The 23703-nt window shown below is 40.7% G+C and overlaps 1 protein-coding gene across 6 annotated transcripts in view; it reads right to left on the reverse strand.

The window, feature by feature from the left end:
• Nucleotides 1-23703, reverse strand: part of dnah2 (dynein, axonemal, heavy chain 2) — a 145985-nt gene that overhangs the window by 78378 nt on the left and 43904 nt on the right. For all 6 annotated transcript variants that reach the window (XM_017472857.2, XM_017472858.2, XM_017472856.2 and 3 more), the window contains 13 exons: nucleotides 22749-22905; nucleotides 19840-20079; nucleotides 19429-19617; nucleotides 17323-17470; nucleotides 16551-16743; nucleotides 12879-13079; nucleotides 12115-12271; nucleotides 11738-11912; nucleotides 7752-7915; nucleotides 6928-7089; nucleotides 6266-6369; nucleotides 2558-2714; nucleotides 1357-1439 (listed from right to left, as the gene is read on the reverse strand). In XM_017472857.2, the coding sequence (XP_017328346.1) occupies nucleotides 1357-1439; nucleotides 2558-2714; nucleotides 6266-6369; nucleotides 6928-7089; nucleotides 7752-7915; nucleotides 11738-11912; nucleotides 12115-12271; nucleotides 12879-13079; nucleotides 16551-16743; nucleotides 17323-17470; nucleotides 19429-19617; nucleotides 19840-20079; nucleotides 22749-22905 (2130 nt within the window). The remainder of the gene's footprint in view (nucleotides 1-1356; nucleotides 1440-2557; nucleotides 2715-6265; nucleotides 6370-6927; nucleotides 7090-7751; nucleotides 7916-11737; nucleotides 11913-12114; nucleotides 12272-12878; nucleotides 13080-16550; nucleotides 16744-17322; nucleotides 17471-19428; nucleotides 19618-19839; nucleotides 20080-22748; nucleotides 22906-23703) is intronic.

Consider the following 23703-nt stretch of genomic DNA (forward strand, 5'->3'; position numbering starts at 1 on the left):
GTGCCCAAAAGTTTGCATACCCCTTGCAGAATCTGCTAAATCTTAATACTGTTATCAAAATAAGAGAGGTTCATAAAAATCCCACGTTGTTTTTATTTAACACTGTCCTGAATAAGCTATTTCACATAACGGACGTTTACATATAGTCCACAAGACAAAATAATAGCTGAATTAATTAAAAAAAAATTACACTGTTCAAAAGTTTACATCCCCCTGGATCTTACTGTATCACGTTGCCTTCTTGAGCATCAGTGAATGTTTGCACCTGTTGTAATAGCTGTGTACGAGTCCCTCAGTCGTCCTCAGTGTGAAAAGATAGATCACATCATCATATAGACACTGCTAGAAAGGGATCAAATATGCAGAAGATGCTGGAAAAGCAAATAATGTGCATACGTGTAAACATATTTGGAGGATTTTTCTGAAGAACAGTGGGCAGTTTAACTGCTCAGGACAAACATGGGACTCATGAACAACTATCGCAAAACATAAACACAGTCACTGATCATCCAGGTCACGACACACAGTATTAACAATCAAGCGTATGTAAACTTTTGAACTGGGTACTTTTTTATAAATTCAGCTATTATCTTGTCTTGTGGACTGTATGTAAACATCTGTTATGTGAAATAGCAGATTCAGGACAGTATTAAATAAAAAACAACATGGGATTTTTATGATCCCTCTTATTTTGTTAACAGTATAAAGATTTAGCTGATTCTGCAAGGGGAGTGCAAACTTTTGGGCACAACTGTAAACCCTACAATCATTCAACCACTCATTCTAGAGATATCGCACTAACGAGAATCTCATGGATGGACTGAGTGGCAGAAGCACAAAAATACCAAAGACATGAACACTACATAGAGAAAAGAAAAAACTAGATAATGAATCACAATTGAAATGCTGTAAAACTGTATCCCTAATGAAGCTCTGCACACTTCTGGCATTTTGTAAATGAAGACTACTTGTTTAGGCAAACAATTTAATTTGAAGTAATACTGTCCATTTATGACTTTGCTAGTTGTATCTGAGAATAAGTTCATTAACAATGTCATTAGTTACTGATGACATTCACAGCCAGTACAAGCTCATACTCAGGCTTCTTTGAATCTAAACTTAGGAAATAGATGCTGATAACATGAGGAACAGAAATTGATCTTAATTGCAGTTTACAGCATGAACATCCCTAAATCCGGCCCCTAAGGAGAGATTCAATCCCTCTCCCTGGGAATGAATGGGAGCTCAGAGAGATTTAATCATCTCATTAACTCTCCTAGCTGCCTCTTATTGAGCACCTAAGGGTCTGAGACCTCTTGACCCTCAGACTGTGAATTGTAACCTTCCCTTCCTCACCTTAGTCTATGGTGACCTTTGTCTTTGTAGGGAGCGATGTCAAGGGAGATCTCCTCCCAGGTCTTAGCGATTCCCTTCAGTGACTGTGGAGAAAGAAAAAAAAAAAGCATAAAAGGGAAAAATTAGCTGAGGGCTATTATTTCTTCTAGAGGAGACCACTGTTCTGACTAACAGCAGAATCCTGTCTTCATCAGAGAGAAGATCATTCTCGAAACTCCAGCCACGTGGAGGAACGCACTGGTGTCACTTCCCATTTACTCTCTCGCCTTCGTTTTTTCACTCTCTCTGTCTTATTTTCTCTCTGGATTGAACATGACTTCTAAGTGAACTGTGGTATGCTTTGGGCGGTTCCAGGCTCTTCAAACAAGTCCGTCCTCCCACTGCTGCTCACGGTGTTTTCTTAACCTCTGCGAGCACGAAGCAGCACGTCTGGGAATCCTAAGCCAGGGAGAGAATGACAGGGTGGAGGAGAGGAAGAGACAGACTCCCACAGTCTCCTGGCTGACAGGAAGTCAGAGGAAGAGTCTCTTGGTTCTCCTCTGCAGGGCCAGTGAGCACTGATGTGCAGGAAATTAAGTGTAGGGCTCATTTCCCCCATGGTCACCACACAGGACTTACAGCTGCATTCCCAGGAGAGCTGTCTCAGCCAGTAACTACGCAGCAGTCATCACACACAGGCCTTCTGGGCAATCGCTTATCAGTTTCTGAACTGTAAAATTTTATAGTAACGTTGACCCTAATATTTTACTGTACCGACAGACCCTGATCTTTCTTTGAACCTTCTACTCTTCACATCAACCGCTGACTGAACAACTGATAGCATGGGTCCATTGTAAGTAGGTTAATGACTGAAGGCCACTCACAGGATACTCTCCGACATTTCTCTCAGTGACCTCTGCCTTCTAAATCCCGACTTTGCTTTCTCTTCCTCGTGTAAAGGGCTTGAGGAATTCGGTGGCCAGGAGAGCAAGAGCCCCGGAGCAGGAGCTAAAAGTGTGGAAGCTTAACTTAATCATCAAAGAGTTATGTGAGTCAACAGAGTGTTAGAAGGATGAAAAAAAAAAAAAAGTGTGAATAAAGTGAACATACCTCAAGAGAGAAACAGAGGAAAAAAGCAGGAGTGGAGGTGTGAAAATGTGGAAACGTATACACACAGGCAGAAGAGATTCTGTGAAACAATGCTCTAGGTGTACTCCGTTACCTGTTCTATGGAAAGCTCTTTGCTGGCAGCTCCAGAGATCTCGCAGATGCGCTCAGCATAATGATCCAGACCCAGCACCACAATCTCTTCCAGCGTGAACTCTGCACTGCTTTGGTCAAAGGAGCGCTGTACTTCATGTTTAATCTGACTCCAGTGCCTGAAACATACACACATTATTAGGTAAAAAACTACGTAATAAACTACTGGACTGGATTGAGCTTGTGCATAGTTAGATGTGAATACCAAACTTGTGCACACTGCTATTCAGGATTTGTGTGTTTTGTAAAGATTTCCGTGTTTGCACAGGAATTGTGCGCGACTTAAAACCGAAGTGAGTCTCTAATTACACATCTAATACACAGCCTCTCAATCTGAGACGTTCCTTAAGTTAAGGTCAGAATTTTACGTGAATAAAATGAAGTCCACTTACTTGAGCTGCGAGCACGGCAGATGAATATGAATAAATATTTTTCATGACCTGTCCAGTCTGTGCTATAACACTCAGCAGTAGATATGGCATTTTCCACACCACACTTCCTGCCGCTGTACTTCTAGTTTAGCATGCAAGTGATATTTAATTCACTGCTAAATAATGAGAGTGGAATCCATATTATTAAATTAAGCAAAAAAAAAAAGCCCACTAGTCTCTAAATGTTTATTTGAATGCTTGCCAATTTCTCATTTATATATCATTGTGTTAGTCTTTCTTTTCACTTGCTATTTTTTTTTTAATTGTCCCTAAGTTTTATGTTACATCATATTAAAGTTGAGAGCAAAAAAAATTGATCTGCTTCTTCAGTCCACTTGTTCTATCTCCCATTTGTTTTGGACTTAAAGGCAAGTGCTTGTGTTTAAATGCGGTGGTCTAGATGTTGTGGGTAATTTTAATCGACTTAAGCTCAACTTAAGCTCCTGCGTAATCACATATAAGAAATATCGGTGCATCTATTTAAATGAATGTAGTCACCAAATCTGACTATGGTTCTTACGCGTAGTAGGGTTTCAATTTAATTTCAAATTGAGCCACAGAAAAAAAATAAAGCCTTTAAAAAATGATTACTTATGTGTAGTATTAATAATAATAATAATAATAATAATAATAACAACAATTCCTTAGATTTATATAGCATAGCGCTTTTCTAGGCACTCATGGCGCTTTACAATCTCATCAACCACGACCAGTGTGTAGCATCCACCTGGATGATGCGACGGCAGCCATAGTGCGCCAGATACCCACCACTTACCAGCTATTAGTGGAGAGGAGAGGAGAGTGATGTAGCCAATTCAGGGATAGAGATTCTTAGGGGGCAATGATAGATAAGGGCCAATGGGGGAATTTCGTCAGGACACTGGGGTTATAGCCCTACTCTCTTACGAGAAATGTCCTAATGACCACAGAGAGTCAGGACCTTGGTTTAACGTCTCATCCGAAAGACTTTGCTGTTTTTACAGTATAGTGTCCCCGTCACTATACTGGGGCATTAGGACCCACACAGACCACAGGGTGAGCACCACCTGCTGGTCTCAATAATACCACTTCCAGCAGCAACCTTAGTTTTCCCCAGCAGGTTTCCCATCCAGTTACTGGCCAGACTCAACCCTGCCTAGCTTCAGTGGGACACCATTCGAGAGCTGCAGGGGGATATGGCTCTGGCATATGACTATATGAATATATGACCAATGACTAGCTTAAAACACAGTTATTTGTATTTTTCTATAAATATCAAACACTTTAGGCAGCTAAACATAGAACCGATTCAAATGTGAATTTCTTTCCCTGAAATACATAGATATTATCCAAATAATTGAACAGTGAAATGTGTTTTGACAGGACTAAATGTCTACCATGATGACTTTAAGCGTAAAAAAGACATCAATACTGGATGAGTGTCTCACAGTTCCACGACTGACATTCTGTATGTTACAAATGACAAGTCATAAAAGTTAGACTTCACCCACAGGAGATATTATAATCATTCTGCACATCTGGCTGTTATCTCCTTTAAAGAAGCAATTCCAAGACTACCAGGCTCCCATGTCTTTTTTTTTTCTTTTTTACTCTGATCCACAACAATCACACATTTCCCCTGTGTGCACACTAGGCTAGCTGGGAATATTAGGAAGCATCTTGCAGAGTGTTACATCAGTGGTTATTAGCTGCCTGCTATCAGAAGAGATCTGTGCTTGTCTGGGCTGTCTCTGTTGGGGCTGTCAAAACAGACCTGTTTGGGCTGGATGGGGTGTTGTTTGGGGAATGCCACTGCCAATCTGAGAGCCAACAGGAAGTGTGACAGGGTCCAATGCAAAAAAAATGGATAAATGTGTCCATGGAAAAAATGTTTCATTTTATCTTCACAGAGCGACTTGGGCTCAGATGGAGAGGAGCTGGAGTCACTACTAAAGGGGTGAAGTGATTCAGCGTGGCTCACTCCACCCAGGCTTTAACTTTTGAACTGACCCCTGATCAGAAGCTTCAAGAGTCAATTCTTTAGACAGATGGAGTAGAGATGGATTTACACACACACAGCAGGTAACATGGCTGAAGTGGGGCTTTTAGAACTGAAAGTGTGAAGGCAGATTAGTGAGGATAAGTGGTTGATCGGTAGCCACTCAGGTTGAAAACTGTGTCACCTTACTGTGTATTGGAGTGATTAAACTCCTTTAAAAGTTTACATTTATACAGACACCGATAAAACAGACGTTAGCAGCAGGGTTTCATTATGTTTTCATCTTACATTAAGCATCAGAACAGTTCCGTGTAATTAGAAGATTATTAAACATTTATGTTTCCTATTTGTTTTTACGCCCGGACCCTAAATGACTACCTATTGACTATATATGCTTCCTACATGGGGTATAACATAATGGCATTGTAGAATGTATGTAGTGTACTACATGCCTGACAAAACGCCATTTGATCTTTAGCCAAAACACGCCTGCTGGAAATGAACAACTTACATGTAATATTGTGTTTAAAGCACTTAAAAGGTGCAATAGTATTTTATTTTTTATTTCTTACTTGTAGAAATTACCTAGGAGATAAGCAAAACTTAAAAAAAGTTTTAGACCATGGACTAAGCACAAGTGTATTAAGTGGCTGAGAAAACCCATTTGGAAAATTGAATTCTGGTCCAGAATACTTGTTTGTGTTTGGATGTGCCTCCTGTCAGTCATTTTATAGACACTACTTTATAGGCCACTGTAGATCCTGGGGCGGAGCTTTGTGAACATGGGTGGGAATAGGGAGTGGGCTCAAGGAAAAAAATGTCGAACCCACCTACTTAACTGTTAGAGACCTGATCTACCTAATGCACCTTTAAAGATATATTTAATTATAAATATATATATATATATATATATATATATATATATATATATATATATATATATATATATATATATATATATATATATATATATATAAATTTATACATAAATGACATCCAGACCAAATTTTGTATTTTGTGAAACAAGGGTAATTTATCCAAAAGATTTAGGAAATATGCGATTCAATAAACTTACCTCAAGTGATTATGATCCATAACATTCACAAATTAATTTTCTTGCCTTCTAATAATTAATCAACATGAAAAAAACAACAAAAAAAAAACAAAAAAAAAAAACCGGCACAATATTTAAACTGTGAAATTTGTTCTGACAGCCCTAGGGGTATGTGGGTGCCTGGGCGTTTCCTCTACTAAGACTCACCTCTTTCTCATGGCTGGATTTTTCAGGTCTAATATCAGCGGAATGGTTCTTTTGAATTGCTCGATCCTGTTCTTGGAGAAATCTACTATGTCCCATTGTTTATCCTACAATGACAAAGCAACAATGAACTCTACTACAAAACAGTACATCAAAACCCCACTCACACAACACCATCAGTCTCTTCACAAACACTTTAATCATCACTATCCTACTGCAGGCGAAATCATTAAGAGCTGAGCAATGCACCATGATCCACTGATCCCCAGTCAGTTGAAAAGTGCACCCAGGGGGCCTCAATCATGCAGGTGTTTCTAATCTGCTTAAAGCTAATGACAGTCTAATGACATCGAAGTTACTGAGAAGTGAAACTAAATTAGCTTTAGAGGATAATTAGCTAAACAAAAGCACGTATATCAAGAGTTAGACACAGTGTGGAGTGTGTATAAGGGGAGAGGGATTAAAAGCCCTTCGTCCCAGGTGCTGAAGGGAATGTGTGTGATGTATGCATGTTTGTGGTAATTGTACAGTAGTAAAGAAAGTATACGCACCTAAGCGCATGTCCCATGCAGCAAGTCAACGTGGAATTGAATTGAATATGAATTGAATGCATGCATGAGTTGAATGTAAAATAAGACTTATGTCACAGATGAATGGATACCTGCCTTAAGGTCTCTGCTAAGCTTGTGGAGTTTCTTAAAAATTGTTTGCGCTGTGATTTCCATGCTTTCTGTCTGTAGAGTGGCAAACTGCCCAGATTTCCATTCATTCCAATGAGTTTCCCATTGCTGAGTGATCTCCCACACCTGCTGCAGGTCATCTAGATCCTACACACACACACACACACACACACACACACACACACACACACACACACACACACACACACACACACACACACACACACATACACACACACGCTGAGCCATTACAAAGCACTACAGAACTGTGCAAAAGTCTTAGGCACCATAATTGATTTTTTAATATTACCGTTGTCTTAGATGTTTAATTTATGACTTCTGCATTATTCGGACAGTTGAAAGCATTTTAGTTCCAAACATAACATTTTTACAAACAAACAAACAAAACATTATGTAATAAACCACTTTTCAGACATGAAATGAACACTGGCTTTGAGGGAGTACCTGCAAAAACAGAAGCGAGTGTGACAATCAAAGTCTCCGGAAGAACGGCTGCAGATCCTCCGAGATGCTTAGAAAAACTTACCAGCCAATTTCCTTATACAACTGCACAAAGTGTTACCTGAGACTTTGAGGGCTGACTTTATTTACTTTAGTGCTGTTTACTGCTCTTTATTCAAATGTTTTTTAATTAGTAGAGAACATTTTAATTCATTATTTTTTGAGGACATATTTGCTTTACAGCATTTCCTTACATGTGCCTAAAGATGTTTGCACAGCCTCATTTTATGCAGGAACTTAGTACATTCTTACAGCAGTGTAAGTTAGTAACGGTAATTAATGCACACCTTCTCCAGCCTCAGTATGTCTGTGGAAACTGGTTGATCAATCATGAAGACACCAAGGCCATGGCATATTGTGTTTTCTTCTTCCTTCAGAGACTCCAGCTGGGCTTTTAGCAATGAGATATACTCAAGGGCCTCTCCTGAGCTTACATTACTGCCGAATGGACCTATACCCACACGCCCCCACACATAAAGAATTAATTAACATAAAGAGATAACATTTGTTGATGTATAAAGATGCTAAAGGCTATGGGGAAACAAACACATTTTCCCAGTTTCCAAAACAAGGTATAACACAAAGACCAATGTAAATGTAGCATTAATTATTAGCTGTATTAATAATTAGAGTGCCCTCCGCTAATGTTGACGGCTTAAAGTTTGAAGGATCTGGAGAGATTCTGTACGGAGGAATGATCTCAGATCCCTTGCCATGTATTGTCCAACCTCATCAGGCATTATGGGAGAAGACTCAGAGCTGTTATCTTGGCAAAGGGAGGTAGCACAAAGTATTGACTAATAGGGTGCAAATAATTGTTGCACACCTATATTTAACAAAAGATATATATATTTTTTTATAAACCTTTTTTATAAAAAGTATTTTTTGGTGAATTTTTTTTTAACAAAAGATCAAAAGGTTCAACAATAAAGACAATTTTTCACAGCTTTCTTTGCTCATATTTACCAAGGGTGCCAATATTAGTGTAGGGCTCTGTATATTAATGGAAGATCCTCACAAGCATAGTAAGACAAATGTGAGACAAGAAGCAAAGATAAAGAGAGAGAGATATCTGATCTTCTAACATCACTCATCACTTCATAATTTTGCTCTTCACAGGACTGAAAACAGGGGCGTAACCTGGCCTGGGCATTCTGGGCTGTAGCCACGATGATGTTTTCTTCAGCTCTGAATAATTCTGCACTTGGAGCGGTTTGTCACTATGTAACTGAATGTCAGTAAAAAAAGCAATTTTATATCTTCAGTGAGCGAAGGCAGGACCAATCAGACAGGGTGTATATGTGGAAACATATAACTTGCCATCGGGAGTAACTTAGGGTTCAGTGTCTTGCCCAAGGACACTTCAGCATTTGGAGTCATGCAGGCCGGGAATTGAACCACCAACCCTACGATTAGTGGACAACCCGCTCTACCACCTGAGCCACAGCCGTTTAAGTGAACATGATCTAAGCAGAGCATAAGGAAAGATAATGTACTTTGCATGACTCTGTAGCAGCTAAACACATACAATGATAGCTTAGCTGTGCCTCCCCTTGGCTAGAGACACCAAACTAGCCTAGTTAGAAAAGTTTCATATTTTATCGGTCTGCTAGTCCTACAGACAGTGACAACACCTGAGGGAAGTTTTATCATAAATCCAATTTTTTCTGATCATCTCATACCTTGACAGCTAAGTTACCTCCGCGTCCATAAAATTTAAGCTACTAGCTGAGAAAAAAATGCATGGGGAAGAATCTGGGCTCAGCCCCAGATGAGTCCAGCTAACGTCCCTGACTGAGACACACACATGAATTCACTATTTGTGCAACCACACAGACACACAAATATAGTCTTTCTTTATTTTTGGCAAGTAGTCCTGGGTTCTACATTCCTAGCACTGCTGTCCATGCCATATTTATGTCACATTATGCTGGGTGAAAAAAGTCAAACACATTCCATGTTGTCATGTTCATTTTTTTTTTCATCATGCACTGGATGGTATTGGCTTCAGAATATGTTCACCATCTTCAGCAGCTAAGCAGGAAATGATCCAAGTTAATCTATAAAGAAGTCGAGATGAGATAGAGGGGGGAGGGTTGGGGGCACCTTGACAGGATTGTGCAGTGAGTGCAGGCCTGAGTGACTGATATATATATATATATTTTTTTGAAACAGTGGTTCTGTCTGGAATACTAATTTCACTGGGCACAAAGCTGCTTCCTGGCCTCATTAACCTGCTGGAGTCAGCCATTGTTTTCCAAAACAATCCAAACAATCCTGCCATCCTCAACAAGTTGCAGCTGCCAGTCGTGTGTGGGAAATAATGTGGGTGAATGTCAACGGCGTTTGCTTAAGCTAGGTGGCCGGTTTCTACTAATCGTGTGTGTTTCTCTAATTCAGACTTCATCAGCGATAAGAGAGACGAAAAACTTTTATACCTACACAAAAGTAAAAGTATGAGGAATGTGGAAAACCGTCATAAAAAGCAGCAGACTTCACATAGACGATCTACAATCATGCACAAACATGGGTAATAAGAACAGAAAGGATAATAAGAACAGAGGGAAGAAAAGTAGGACAAGAGCTTCGTCCTCTTTGATACTCTTTGTAACAGTATGACTTTGTTGTTAGTCTTAAGGAAAAGTGGCAGTGAACATGAGTGGGGGAAAAAGGAGAACTTTTCAATCTCCTTTTAATGGATATGGAGAATAAATAGGAGACAAACACCACGAGATGATGGAGGAATAACTGAGGTGGGGGAAAATGCACTCAGAATATGTGATAAGGGAGCAAATCAGCATACAGCATTCAGAGAGAGAGCGAGAGAGAGGAAATGAGAAAGCAAATGAAAAAAAGTGGGAGAAAAAGTACGTGTGTGTGTGTGTGTGTGTGTGTGTGTGTGTGTGGTGGTTTTGCTCTGGTCACACTGTTCAGCCCCCCCCATCACCAGTGCCGTGATAGCACGGCGTCCTCATGGGGCTCATGTAGAGAGGTGACCTAGAACTGTGGAGGCCTGCAGAGATATGGGGCACTCGTAGTGGGGGGTTTCAGTCAGCGCTGACCACCAACCTGCTCTACGTGCCTCTTTCAGCATAATACACATAACCTCAACAGCATGTTCGTCTCTCATCTGGCCACACAATGGACATTTTTAAAGTGCTGGATAAGAAGATTAGCATTACAGGCCTCTGTTACTGCTTAAGCCTGTTAGTGTCTATTAAGGATATGCAAAATGACAATGCAATATCGATACTACAATTCATCATCCCACAATACACACCTGTTCATTCTTAAATACACACCTGTTCATTCTGGCGTGTTTTTTTGTAGAGGTTAAATAAAAACATCAATAAAATCACAGCTATCACCATAGCACTGTCGGATTCTCGAATCTGATTGGTCAGATGTTGTTTATTTAGTTTATACAGCCAAAAGTACCGAACATAACTTTTCAAGAGACAAACAAAAATATACAACGAGAAAAAAGCGAAACACTCTGAAACTGAAAAAAACAGTGCAAAAATGTAACATGCTCTTCAGATAAACAGCATTCCTTGTTAAGAGTTTTACAAGCTTCCTTTTCACTAATCATGGTTTATGAATGTGTTTTCGTTTACGCTCCGCAAGTTCGCGTTCGACCATTCTGGCACATGCCTCTCGTGTGGGCGGGGCTTAACAGCGATTTACTCTCATTCGCTAGTGAGATTTGGATTGACGGCTCCTTGACCTGGAAGTAGAGAGCTCAATGGCACGGATTTGGGAGAGCGTTCCTGGTGCGGTTCTCTGTATAGTGTTTGTACTTTGTAGTGGAAATTACATACTTACTTACTTAGAATTATTGGTTCGTATTTAATTTTTGAAGTCTCAGACGACTAGCCGCATCCAGAACACTCTCTGAAATTCGTGCCACTGAAGTCTGAAACTCGCGGAGAGTAAATGAAATGTTACATGTTACGACTTTCTCGTTGTATATTTGCATTTGTTTCTTGAATATTTTCGTACTGGTGCTGCTACAACAATAACAAGTGATCACAGGAGTGAACTTCCCCAATATTACACGGAACTATGAACAGATCAAAAGTGTGACGTCATTATTTAATAAAGAAGAAATGGTTAGTGTTGGCAAATAGCTGTGGTATAAGAGGAATAAAGCAGTCCGGGATGTGCTTCAAAATGCATCACATCAGCCTGCTGTTGAATATTTTTCGTGACCAGTCACGTTTTATTCCTCATGTAAACTGCAGTGTGTGTGTGTGTTTGTGTGTTACAGTACCTGTGATATTAAAGTCCTGCATGACAGACTGTGCTTTCTTGTTGAACTCTTCGGCAGAAAAGATGAGACCGCTCTTGAACTTTTCCTTGTGTTTTTTTAACGTGACACTGCTGTCAATCAACACCTGCTGGAACCACTCCCACTTGCCATTCAGAGCCTCCAACATCTCCTGAATCTGCAGAGAGAGAGAGAGAGAGAGAGAGAGAGAGAGAGAAGGTGAGGGAAAAACATACAGAATAGACAGGATGAGGTTAAAAATAGAGGCAACGAAATGAAGGGCAGGAAAATCAAGAGTGAATCCTGAGGTCAGCATCAGTGATAGACTTGCATGAAATACATGAGTGCGTGTTGTCACTATTTCTGTATATGACACTCACTTCACGTTCCACTGTGACCTCATATTTCTCCAGGATGGCAAACTGTTCTTGGATGGGAGCAATCTGGCTCTCTGTCTTACTCACATCCCCTTGCAGAGTCTCCAGCAGCTTCAGGCTCTCAACCAGCTCATCCAGAGTCTGAGGAGTCTGAGAGAGCCTGGACACACACACACACACACACACACACACACACACACACACACAATAATGTTATGTATACCTACTCATTATGTAATCAGTTAATATTGTCCTTGATTAAGGACATGTTTTTGTATTTCTAGAGAAATATGCTATTCTAATATCTGAAAAACAAAACCCCTATTAAGGTGATCACCTCCCTTTCACTGAAGATGTCCTTTAAATTATCACCTAATCACTTTAAATATCTTTATCACAGCATCCTAAAAGCGGCAGGAATTTTTCTGACTTGTTTGATTTTTCATTTGATTCCCTTTCAGTCTATGCTCTGCGACCTTGTAACATATCTCCAGGCTATTGCATGGCTGCACATATATGGACAGAAGTATACGGTGACTATAGTGCTGTTCACTGTGATTGTGATTATGCCTTGCAATATTAAACCTAAACTGATAAAGCTGGGATGTTTCAGAATAATTCTCCTGCATTAACATGACATGGTTTGGGATCATGTGCACAATTTCTATCATTATACCCACAGAAAACTAATCTAGAACGTCTGATATCGGTCAAAAAAAACAACAACCACACAATAAAAATAACAGCCCTAAAACATACACACACACCTTTGTGCACTGTCGTGCAGGTAGCAGTGCAGCTCTTTGAGTCTGGTGCTAGCCATGAGGCTGAGTAGCTGGGTAAATTTGTTCTGCCACTCATTACAGTGCTGCACCAGAGAGAACTTCAGTGGGGAGCAGTCCAGCAACACAAACTGCACATTCAGCACTGTTTCCTCCTTCTGCACATTATTCGCCACCTCTGTGTACCTGCACAAAGAAAGACCGAGTGAGAAACTACATCAAGTGAGAGACAGATTCAGAGGTGTTAATGATTGACGTGTTGTGTTCAAATTTGTGGTGATAAGCAAACCAGTTAGAACCTCATGTGCAGCAGTTTTATATGTCTATTAATATTTATTATTCCACAGTGCGGCTGAATGTGCAAATAAGATGGGCATTATTTTCGGGTAACAGCACAGCTTGGACAGTAAGTTCCGTGTTGATCGCAGCCTTTATCACAGCCTTAACACAAGTTTCATTTGTTTCTCAGACCTTCCACAACATCTCGTCTAACTGAAATGTTGTAATCATTGACAAATCGCTGTAGTATAAGCAGAATAACACGATCAGACTGTGCTGTTATACGAAAATAATGCACTCCGCTTGCACGTCGTCCGCATCACACCCTTCCCCGGCGCGCATTATCTACATTAACAGCACTGTCTGTTGTGTGTTATTCTTTTAAACCTCTCACTACTACCTGGCCCTGCTAAAGCAAAACATGTACAAGGTTCTCACATGAATGAGCATATTTGTGTTGAAAAGACAAGTACAAAGAGGCATTTTGACAGTGTGTGAATTAAACAAGCCTGTGCCCTTTGTTAAAGATAATGTCCCCTTGACTCATGTTTAACACAAGTAACAAAACATGACTTGTTTTATACTCACACAAGACCTGAATAAGCCTTAACACAGTTTTATATGATATTTTTGCGACATTTAGCTGCTCTTTAAACCAATACGCTGTATGATCGGGTTGACAAATTGTAAACCTTGCATTCAACAATGATAACTTTTAAAACTTAAGATCTAAATGTGAAAAAACCTACACCGCCCTATAAAGAACAAACAGTGATCTAACTAGTTATCACATAAACTATGGGAAATGAACATTGTGAAGAGGGAATCTCATCATTTTATCATGAACTTCAATGTTTCAGTTATTTATTTACCCACAGTGATGTTTCATTTGATTATACTTTACTTTTCTTATCCATCATCATCTTCTTTATCTCATCTTCAAACAGAAATTAATGTTCACTTACACCCCCTTCAATACAGTCTAATCCCAAATGGATTTCTATTCACTATACATAACATTAAAACCGCTGACAGGTGAAGTGAGTAACACTGATTATCCTGTTACACTGACACCCGTCAAGGGGTGGGATATATAAGGCAGCAAGTGAATAGTCAGTTCTCAAAGTGCTGGACGCAGGAAAAAAGAACAAGCACAAGGATCTGAGCGGCCAAATTGTGATGGCTTGAAGACGGGGTTCGAGCGTCTCCAAAACGGCAGGTCTTACACGGTGTTCCTGGTATGCAGTGGTTAGTACCTACCAAAAGTGGTCCAAAGAAGGACAACTGGTAAACTAGTGGCAGGGTCATGGGTGCCCAAGGCTCACTGATTTGCATGGGGCGTGAAGGCTAGCCCGTCAGGTCTGATCCCACAGAAGACCAACTGTAGCACAGACTGCTGAAAAAGTGAGTACTGGTTATGATAGAAAGCTGTCAGAACACACACTGCATCAAAGGTTGCTGCGTAGCCGTAGAGTGCCCGTGGTGGACACGTGAGCATCAGAACTTGACCGTGGAGCAATGGAAGATGGCGTGGTCTGATGAATCACATTTTCTTTGAATCACGTGGACGGACAGGTGCGTGTGCGTCACTTACCTGGGGAAGTGTTGGCACCAGGATGCACTATGGGAAGAAGGCAAGCCAGCAGAGGCAGTGTGATGCTCTGGGCAATGTTCTGCTGGGAAATGTACTTTGACACGTACCACCTACCTAAACACTGTTGCAGAACAAGCACACCCCTTCATGGTAAAATTACTCCCTAATGGCAGTGGCGTTCAGAGGTCTTGTGGAATACATGCATTTGGTGACAAGGGTGACGTACACAATATTCAGCAGGTGGATTTAATGTTATGGATGATCAGTGTATGCTCACTATAAAGGAAATAACATAATTCTGTAGTAGCGTCTATATATGCCACAGAGAACACCATTTGAGAAATAAGTCACAGAAAACCGTGTATATTGATTGATATTGATTGTAATACTGATTGTTGGCCAATATCTCAGCACATCCCTAAACAATACAACATTTACATGATGCTTGACTCTGTAAGAGGACAAACATCAGTGTGAAGGAGCCTTGAGCACAATTTTTCAGAACATTGATTACATTTAAAGGGCAAATAACTAGATCAGCGAAGACGACGCAGACCTGATTGCAAAAGGTAATTAATGCCTGAGCATGCTCAATAAGCTTGTGCTTCACAACACATAAACATGCACACACCTTATTGATGTGCTGAGCTCACTCATGTGCCTACAGACTGAGAGTACACACACACACAGAGTTGATGTGGCAATAATCTACATACAAGGGTGTGAAGATAAATAATCTATAAGGCAGTACTGTTGGCATACGCTCAAGTCCTTGTAAAGCACACATATCAATAGGGCAAATCATTATTGAGTAATTAAAACTTTGATTACAGGTTGACAATTATAAACAAACACCTCTATGTAGTATAGGCAGACTCGATTTTAAATCAGGCACCTGCCCCTCCCTCTCAACTTCCATTCATTTTCCACACCGCTTATCCTACACAGGGTCACAGGGAGCCTGGAGCCTATCCCAGGGAGCATGGGGCACAAGGCAGGGGAACACCCTGGACGGGGTGCCAACCCATCGCAGGGCACAATCGCACACACAATCGCACGATGCATGTCAATGGACTGGGGGAGGAAATTGCTGTACACGGAGGAAACCCCTGAGCATGGGAAGAACATGCAAACACAGAGGGTGGAGGTGGGATTGGAACCCCCATCCCCAGAGGTGTGAGACAAACATATTAACCACTTAGCCACCGTGCCCTCCTTCAGCCGGTCCTATTCCACAAAATATATAAGCACGCTAATTTAAACACGGGGGGAGTTTCCTTTTTAATGAACGTGAGAAAAAAACGAGGCTATGCTATGACTAATCCTATGGACTAATATAAAACACTACTCGGAGCTTTAAACATCATGAGCAGGACATGGAGCAGTCAGTGGAGAATTTTACAGGCAGCCAGTGTAGCTCGAATAAGACTGGGGTAATGTGCTATGTAATGCTTTTCCTGATAAGGACACTAGCTGCTGCATTCTGAACAAGCTGAAGCTTCCTTTCAGAGGCAGGAATACGGCAACGTGTTACAATAGTCAGATCTACAACTTATGAAAGCACGCATTAGTTTCTCAGTGTCATGTAGAGCTAGCATTTTTTTAAATTTTGGCTATTATGAGGCACCAATCTCTAAGTGACAAAAAAAATCAACAACAAAAAAAACTTCAGGATTTGTATTATGTCCAAGAAAATAATAAAGGACCTGAAACACAACTTTTTATTAGCTGCAAAAATCTGAATTTATGTTAATAACAGTATAATAACAAGCCGGCAGAGATACCGAGCTATGTCGGCATCGAAAGTTGACACAGGAGGGTTAAGGCGCTCGTATCGACGAATGAAGGGGTCTTTCTTAATCTCCCAGATCTCGCGATGCTTGTCCCAGGTCTTCAGGTAGGCCTGCAGGTGAGTGGCATTAGCCGTCATACCTGCAGCTATTGCGGACTGAATCTTACAGATCTCTTCGTCCTGCTCTGTAGAGATTGAAAGAAAACATAATTCGTATGACTTCAAATGAATAAAACGATCACAACAAATGTGATTCTGCATTCCCGTTCACCACACTTAACAATTAGGGTGTTTCTACACTTATACTAGAGTCTGTACGCATCAAATAGACTAGTTCACACATACACATATTCAACTCACAGTGCAAATGCAAGTGTACAAGTGTGAAAACACCCTTACATAACATCACACACGGTTAAAAAAAGATCTCTTTACCCTGTGCTCTACTTGCTAGGAATTAGATGTAAGCTCCATCCTAATAAGAGCCTGAATGTAGACAGCCTGGTAAAGTTTAGTGTACACAATTAAGAAGACATGAAAGTGAGGTAGAAGCCAAGAAACAGGACGAACGGAGGTGAAAACAGGACTGAGAAACAGAGGATAAAGGGAATGAAGGAACGCACAACGAGTCCAACTAGATGTTCAAGCCAGAAGCAGAGGTTTAAGAGGAGAGTATGGATGAAGAACATGAAGGCCATTGCAAGCGCAGGAACAGAAAGGATTTAAGGACTGAATAGGATGGATGAAATGTAAAGAGGATGTACCGGTTATGCTGTGGACAGGTTTTCTCTGGGAGCGAACACGTGTGAAGAGTTCAGGCAGCCGCTTGAAGCCTGAGACGGCGTTGAAGAGCTGAGAGCTGATGCTGTTTACTATCTGAGCCAGCTTGTGCAGAGTTGGGGAAAAGTCCACCTGGAGGTGACACACACACACACACACACATACTCTCTCTCTTTAAGCACCATCTTAAGTGAACCAGTGGCCTCGTCCTGCATGATTATTATTTCCCTCAGGCTCTGTGAGCAATTTGCCTCAGGCACTCCCATGTCAACTCTACCTAAAACAAATGACTGACCCTAGAATAATGTCAGTGAAGCACAGTCCAAGTTAAACTCCCACTGTCTTTCTCACTCTGCTTTTCCCACTTTCGCTGACTAAGGATTATTTCCACAATATTTTACACATACATCTGACTACATTTACTAATCTAGTCCTAATGAAGAGATACATAGAGTTTGACAGTAGCACTGGTTTTATTCGCTGTAGTTAGTGCTGCATATGGAAGAGCAGTAGGCTTGTCTTTCATAGAGGTTTACCAGGGCTAATATGCTCTGTTTATCCACTTGATGATACATGTGTAAACTATGACCATCAGATCTGCATGTATGAGACAAAAATACAACCACTTTTGTTTTCTTCTCCAAAACCTCAAGGCTTTGCATGATGACCCCAGGCACTGTTTAAAATAACAACATTATCTATATATGTTAGTGTGGCTGAGAAATGTGTCATGTAAAATGAGCAAGTTTTTACATCAGCTTGGAATCATGAATACATTTGTATGCTAAAAAAACAAACAAAAAAAAACCTAAACAAAACGTGGGTGTGTATTTGTGTGTGAGTAAGTGAATGAGTCAGCTAGCATATCCCACGTATCTATTACCAGGTGGGTGCAGGTTACAGCATCATAATAAGAGCATTCTTTCAACATTAACTGAGAAAAGATTCGCTTCCATATAGGTGGGATGGCCTTTTTATTTCGACCCTTCATCTATCACTGCAGGTAAGCGGAAAAAGATGCAAATGTGAAGAGAGTTTAACGAACAGTTCACAGGCAAACAAATCCGAATCGAGAGGCAGAATTATAGCCAAAAACATGCAATGGGCCATGCGATGTGCAAACAGGACCAAACCAAAAGACAGAAACTACTGTAGAATGGAAGAGTAGCGATAAACTGTAAACGGCTTGGAAAGTCAGGTACGAACACACTGAGTGTTACGTCGCAGTGAGAGAGTGAGACTGAGATCCGTATACACTGTGTGGCGATTGTGTACGGGTGTGTGTGATTAGAAGTCAGGAGAGTGTGAACCTGACAGAAAGTCAGTGCGTGTTGGGAAGTGTATGATTTCGTTCGTGGCTGAATGATTTCGTTCGTGGTTATGAGATTTCGTTCGTGGCTATGAGATTCCGTCCCTAGCCGAGTGATTTCGTTCGTGGTTATGAGATTTCGTTTGTGGCTAAGAGACTTTGTTCGTGGCTAAGAGACTTCGTTCGTGGCCGAGTGATTTCGTTCGTGACTATGAGGTTTCGTTCGTGGCTATGAGATTTCGTTTGTGGTTGAGTGATTTCGTTCGTGGCTATGAGATTTCGTTCGTGGTTGAGTGATTTTGTTCGTGGCTGAATGATTTCGTTCGTGGCTATGAGGTTTCGTTCATGGCTGAGTGATTTCGTTCGTGACTATGAGATTTCGTTCGTGGTTGAGTGATTTCGTTCGTGGCTGAATGATTTCGTTCGTGGCTATGAGGTTTCGTTCATGGCTGAGTGATTTCGTTCGTGACTATGAGATTTCGTTCGTGGTTGAGTGATTTCGTTCGTGGCTATGTGATTTCATTCGTGGCTATCTATTTCGTTTGATTTCGTTCGACAATGTATTTCAGGGCACAAAGATGAAAATGTTACGCATAGCACTACATTAACATAAGCAGCTACTATTAAATAAATTCAAGTAAAGTGTGAGTAAAATACTTTTTTTTCATTTATGTAACTTTTATCTATAGATTTAATATGTCATTCAAAAATGTTTAATATAGATGCATGTACAGTGTGCCTATGTGTGTAATTCATCTGTATGTATTAGAGTTTTGTCTACCTGAGCAGTAGACCCAGATGTGTCTTGTCTCAAAACCACCTGTACTCTGAATAGGGGGTTAGGGGAAGTCTTGCTGTCTCCATTGATTGCTTTAGAAAGAGCCTGTAAGGAGCACTTAACATTCAGACGCAAAGCGTCCTCTACCATACAATCCATCTTCTCAGTGTATGTCACCCAGTGTTGCTGCACCTGAAAACATACACACATACACCACACAAACACACACATACTTGCAGCTTACCATCTGCTGGCTGATACACACACACACGTACAAGCTGGAGGAGTCAAGCACCTGTACTTGGTATGCAGTAATACCCACCTGCAAATACGTAAATGCGCAAAGTCACTCACGTACGAATACAACACACAGGGAAAAAAACTGCCTGGCTGAAATATCAAACCCACACGCACCTTTGGCCCGTCGTTGTGAAAGATCTCGTAGATTCTGCTCATGATGTCGATGATATCTTGGTGTGCAGTTTTGAGTCGGCGCAGTTGACTCTGCTGATGTCCCTGTTGGACCTGCTCAAACTCCAGATCTTTGTATACCGTCTTGCCATCCACATGCACCAGCAACACCTCACTTATCTCACTACAGCGCTGAGAGATGGCCAAGTGTGCAGCCTTATACTCATCTACTAGTAACTGTACCTGAGTAGAGCAGAGAAGAAAAAGAAAAAGAAAAAGAAAGAGAAGAGAAGAGAAGAGAAGGGGAGAATTCACATTGCAATTCAGTCCAGGATTTTTCCTACAGGATTTATTTGCACTCTTCATCTGGTTTATTTAACCGAGCACATTACACAGGAAGCACATCATTTTCAACTCCTCATACACATGCCGCATGCCAAATCAAAGGAGACAGGCCTTATCCTTAAAGTATCTATTTCCTAATACAAGCTGTGGAGCAGTGGTTTTCTGAAACACTGTCTAGGGGTTTCTGGGCTTTCCCCCCTCCCGAGCCGAGTCTTTCTCATACTGACACTAATCTCCTTCTCGCTTACAGTTTCACATCCAGGCTCTCATATCTGGACTTCATAGCTTTCATAGGATAAAAAATGCAGAAACGAATGAGCTTTGAGGCTTTGATGATGAGAGATGGTATAATATGTGTGTGTGCGTAAAATGCTAGATTCCAAGCATCTTCCCCTCCGTGCCATGCAGATGTTTGGACACAGTGCTCCTGTCCTGCTCCTGACACTGTGCCCCACCAATGACTGATATTGACTCTGACATGAACTTGATCTTCCCTCTAATTCCCACTGACTAACACGCACAAATGCACATAAAAAGCATTAATATAGTGAGAGAGAAATGGAGAGAGAGAGAGAGAGCACCATAGTGATGGCAATGCACCAAGGTTGGCTGGCTCTCATTGTGGATGCTGAGGTTTTTCATGCTGAGTGCTGCCCGAGTGGCATTTATTACACAAGATGAGGCATTCATGTCTCTGCCTCTGTGTGTATTTACCACATCACTGCAGGCCACTGCCAGTTCATAATACATCACAACTTAATATAGAGGCTGCATATTAAAGTGCCAGTCATTGCATGCATTTATCACCTGCTAACACACACTACCAGTCAAAAGTCTGAACACATAGAAGGGTTGTCTTTTCTTCATTTTTACAATTTTCTGCTATTTATGAATAATAATGAAGACATTATAAACTCTATAAAATAACACACCTTGAGTTCCCAAGTTGTCTGAGCACTTGTTTACATTCTAAATGAAAACTACTTGCTTAAAGTAACAACTTAACACAGTAATGCTTTTCATCCAGGTTCCTTTAAGCAACCATTTTTGTCATTTATTCATTCATTTACTCATTCATCCTCAGTAACCACTTCACCCTGGTCAGAGTTGCGGCAGATCTGGAGCCTGTCCTGGGAACACTGGGTGGGATACCAGTACATCCCATGGCACCATGCATACACCTTCACACACTCATTCACACCTGCAAATTTGCAATTTAGCATAGCCAATCCACTTCCATGCATGTTTTTGTGAGGTGGGAAGAAACTAGGGAACCTGTAGGAAACCCACACGGACATGGGGAGAACATGTAAATCTCCATGGAGCTGTGTGGCACTGCATTAGTGAACGTTAACAAACCATGAATCTCAGCATCAATAAACCACAAGTAACGATAACAAAGTCACAAAGCAAATTCACACATGTATTAAACGACATTTGTTTCGATGGTACATAAATACACCTGCACTGTCCGTATAAGCCTCAGTTCTGAATTTTGCCAGTGAAGCACAATGGTTAATTACTGTGTGTCATGAATATCCCGGAGGGAGATCCGGAATACAGTTCCGGCCGCCACTGCACCACGTCATCATTGTCACATGACTACCTGCACCTGACGAGCACTTATGGGTGTGTGTGTGTGTATATATATATATATATATATATATATATATATGTATGTAATTGACCAATGATGATTTTTTTGGGAGGCTTAACCTGCCACACTGTAAAACAAACAAACCAAAATTATGCTCATCTACTGGACCTTTCTATATAGCACTCCTAGCAAAATTTAAATCAAAATAGCAACACACACAAATGATTGACATTCTTGGGAAACCCCACCTCCAGCATGGTCCAGAAAATATCTTGGTTACACTGTCCTCTTCACCCTCTTCCCTTTCCCAGAAAGGTGATCCCCTACTGCTCTAAACTAATTGCTGTGCATCGATAGGTTTGTCTGGCTGCTTGCCTGGTTCTCCCTGCACACCGATTTGTCAAACATTTTCAGACTTCATTAAAGTTAACTGTTGTGTTACCGTTTTGTATGGGTGCCTTAAGACTCTTTTGCCATGTACTAATATATGTTTCTTTCTATATCCTTGTTTCTGGATTGTTTAAGGCCTCTTAACTTCTTTTTGGAGAGGTCTACATTAAATGACTTGTAGATTTCTAGCATTTCAGTACACCTCTTTTCTATGTATCGGTCCTATTTAGATCCCCTTATTCCTTATTCACTTTAAGGCTTATTGATTATAATCATGCATTGCAGCCTTCTACGTACAACTAAAAGGAGCGTTGATCACTTTTGCTGGGTTCCTAAAATAAAGATGACCACCAGACAGTGACCATGAATTTGACTTTAGCCTACTGCTTGTTGCACTGAATGGCAGTCAAACCACATCTCCAGGAACTAGTAACATCTAAACCATCACAGCAATACTCGGTACATGTGAAGTTCCAGAAATCCTTAACTTTGGTATTTAAAGCATAAACGATCTGGTTGTCGGTTGTCAGCATGTGCTGGGCAGTTTTGCATTGTCATGAGTAGGTTAATGGATTCTGACCTTGCTGGCATGCAGTCTGCAGTCATTGATGAAGAGGCTGGTTGCTCCCTTAGAGGACCACAGCAATTTGGACAGACCTGGTTGTATCTTCTTATCTAAGAAATGGATACGCTCCTGAAATAATCCCAGTGTGTCAGGAGAAAGGGCTGCAATGATCCTGTTAAAGTTTACAAATGTGCATGTGAACATTTTCATCAAAATTTCATTGGGTTTATTTATTTATTTATTTTAACACATGATCAGCAAGGTCATTTTTGCTGCATTTTACAAAAGCATATAAGACTATTTTATAAACACAATAACTCTAGTAATTTAATATTTAATAACAATGATTGAATTTTTTTAAGTGAATACAGTCTAGTGGGAAATGCTTGCTGGAATTTGTTCGGTTTAAGTGTTTATTTTCAACTGGCATCTCCACAATGCAATAAATGTAGTGACAATATGGTGCTGATGATTCACTGGGTCTCTCTCAGAACTACAATGGGTACTTCAGACTGAAGTGGTGGTTGTGAGTGTGTGTGAGTTTGTGTGGGTATTAAAAAGCTTATGTGAGCAATGCAGGATGTTATTATACATTACTGAGAGGTTCAGGAACATGGGTGTGAGTCGTTTTAGTGTAGAGGAGATGTTCATTTCTTGTTAAAGCGAGTGTTTAAAGCTTATGAAACTTCCAGAGCTCATGATGTGCATGATAACCTTGAAGTAATATGAACATCTGGATTAAGATGGCAGGCACGTAAAGTGATTTTGTTTGATTGTTGTGATTATGCAATTGAGACGTGTTGCATTATACTGTATTGTTTGTGAGCCTGAATGAAAGATTAATTTCCTTTTAATCATTGAAATCCCTGCACTGGGACACACGGTAACAATTCAGTGTGAGGTGTGGTTTGTCTTGTTCCCTGGAATAGAAGGACTGCAGGATCCATGCTGTTGATATGCACTGTATCAG

This window comes from Ictalurus punctatus, chromosome 7 (genome assembly GCF_001660625.3).
Source record: "Ictalurus punctatus breed USDA103 chromosome 7, Coco_2.0, whole genome shotgun sequence".
NCBI lineage: Eukaryota > Metazoa > Chordata > Actinopteri > Siluriformes > Ictaluridae > Ictalurus > Ictalurus punctatus.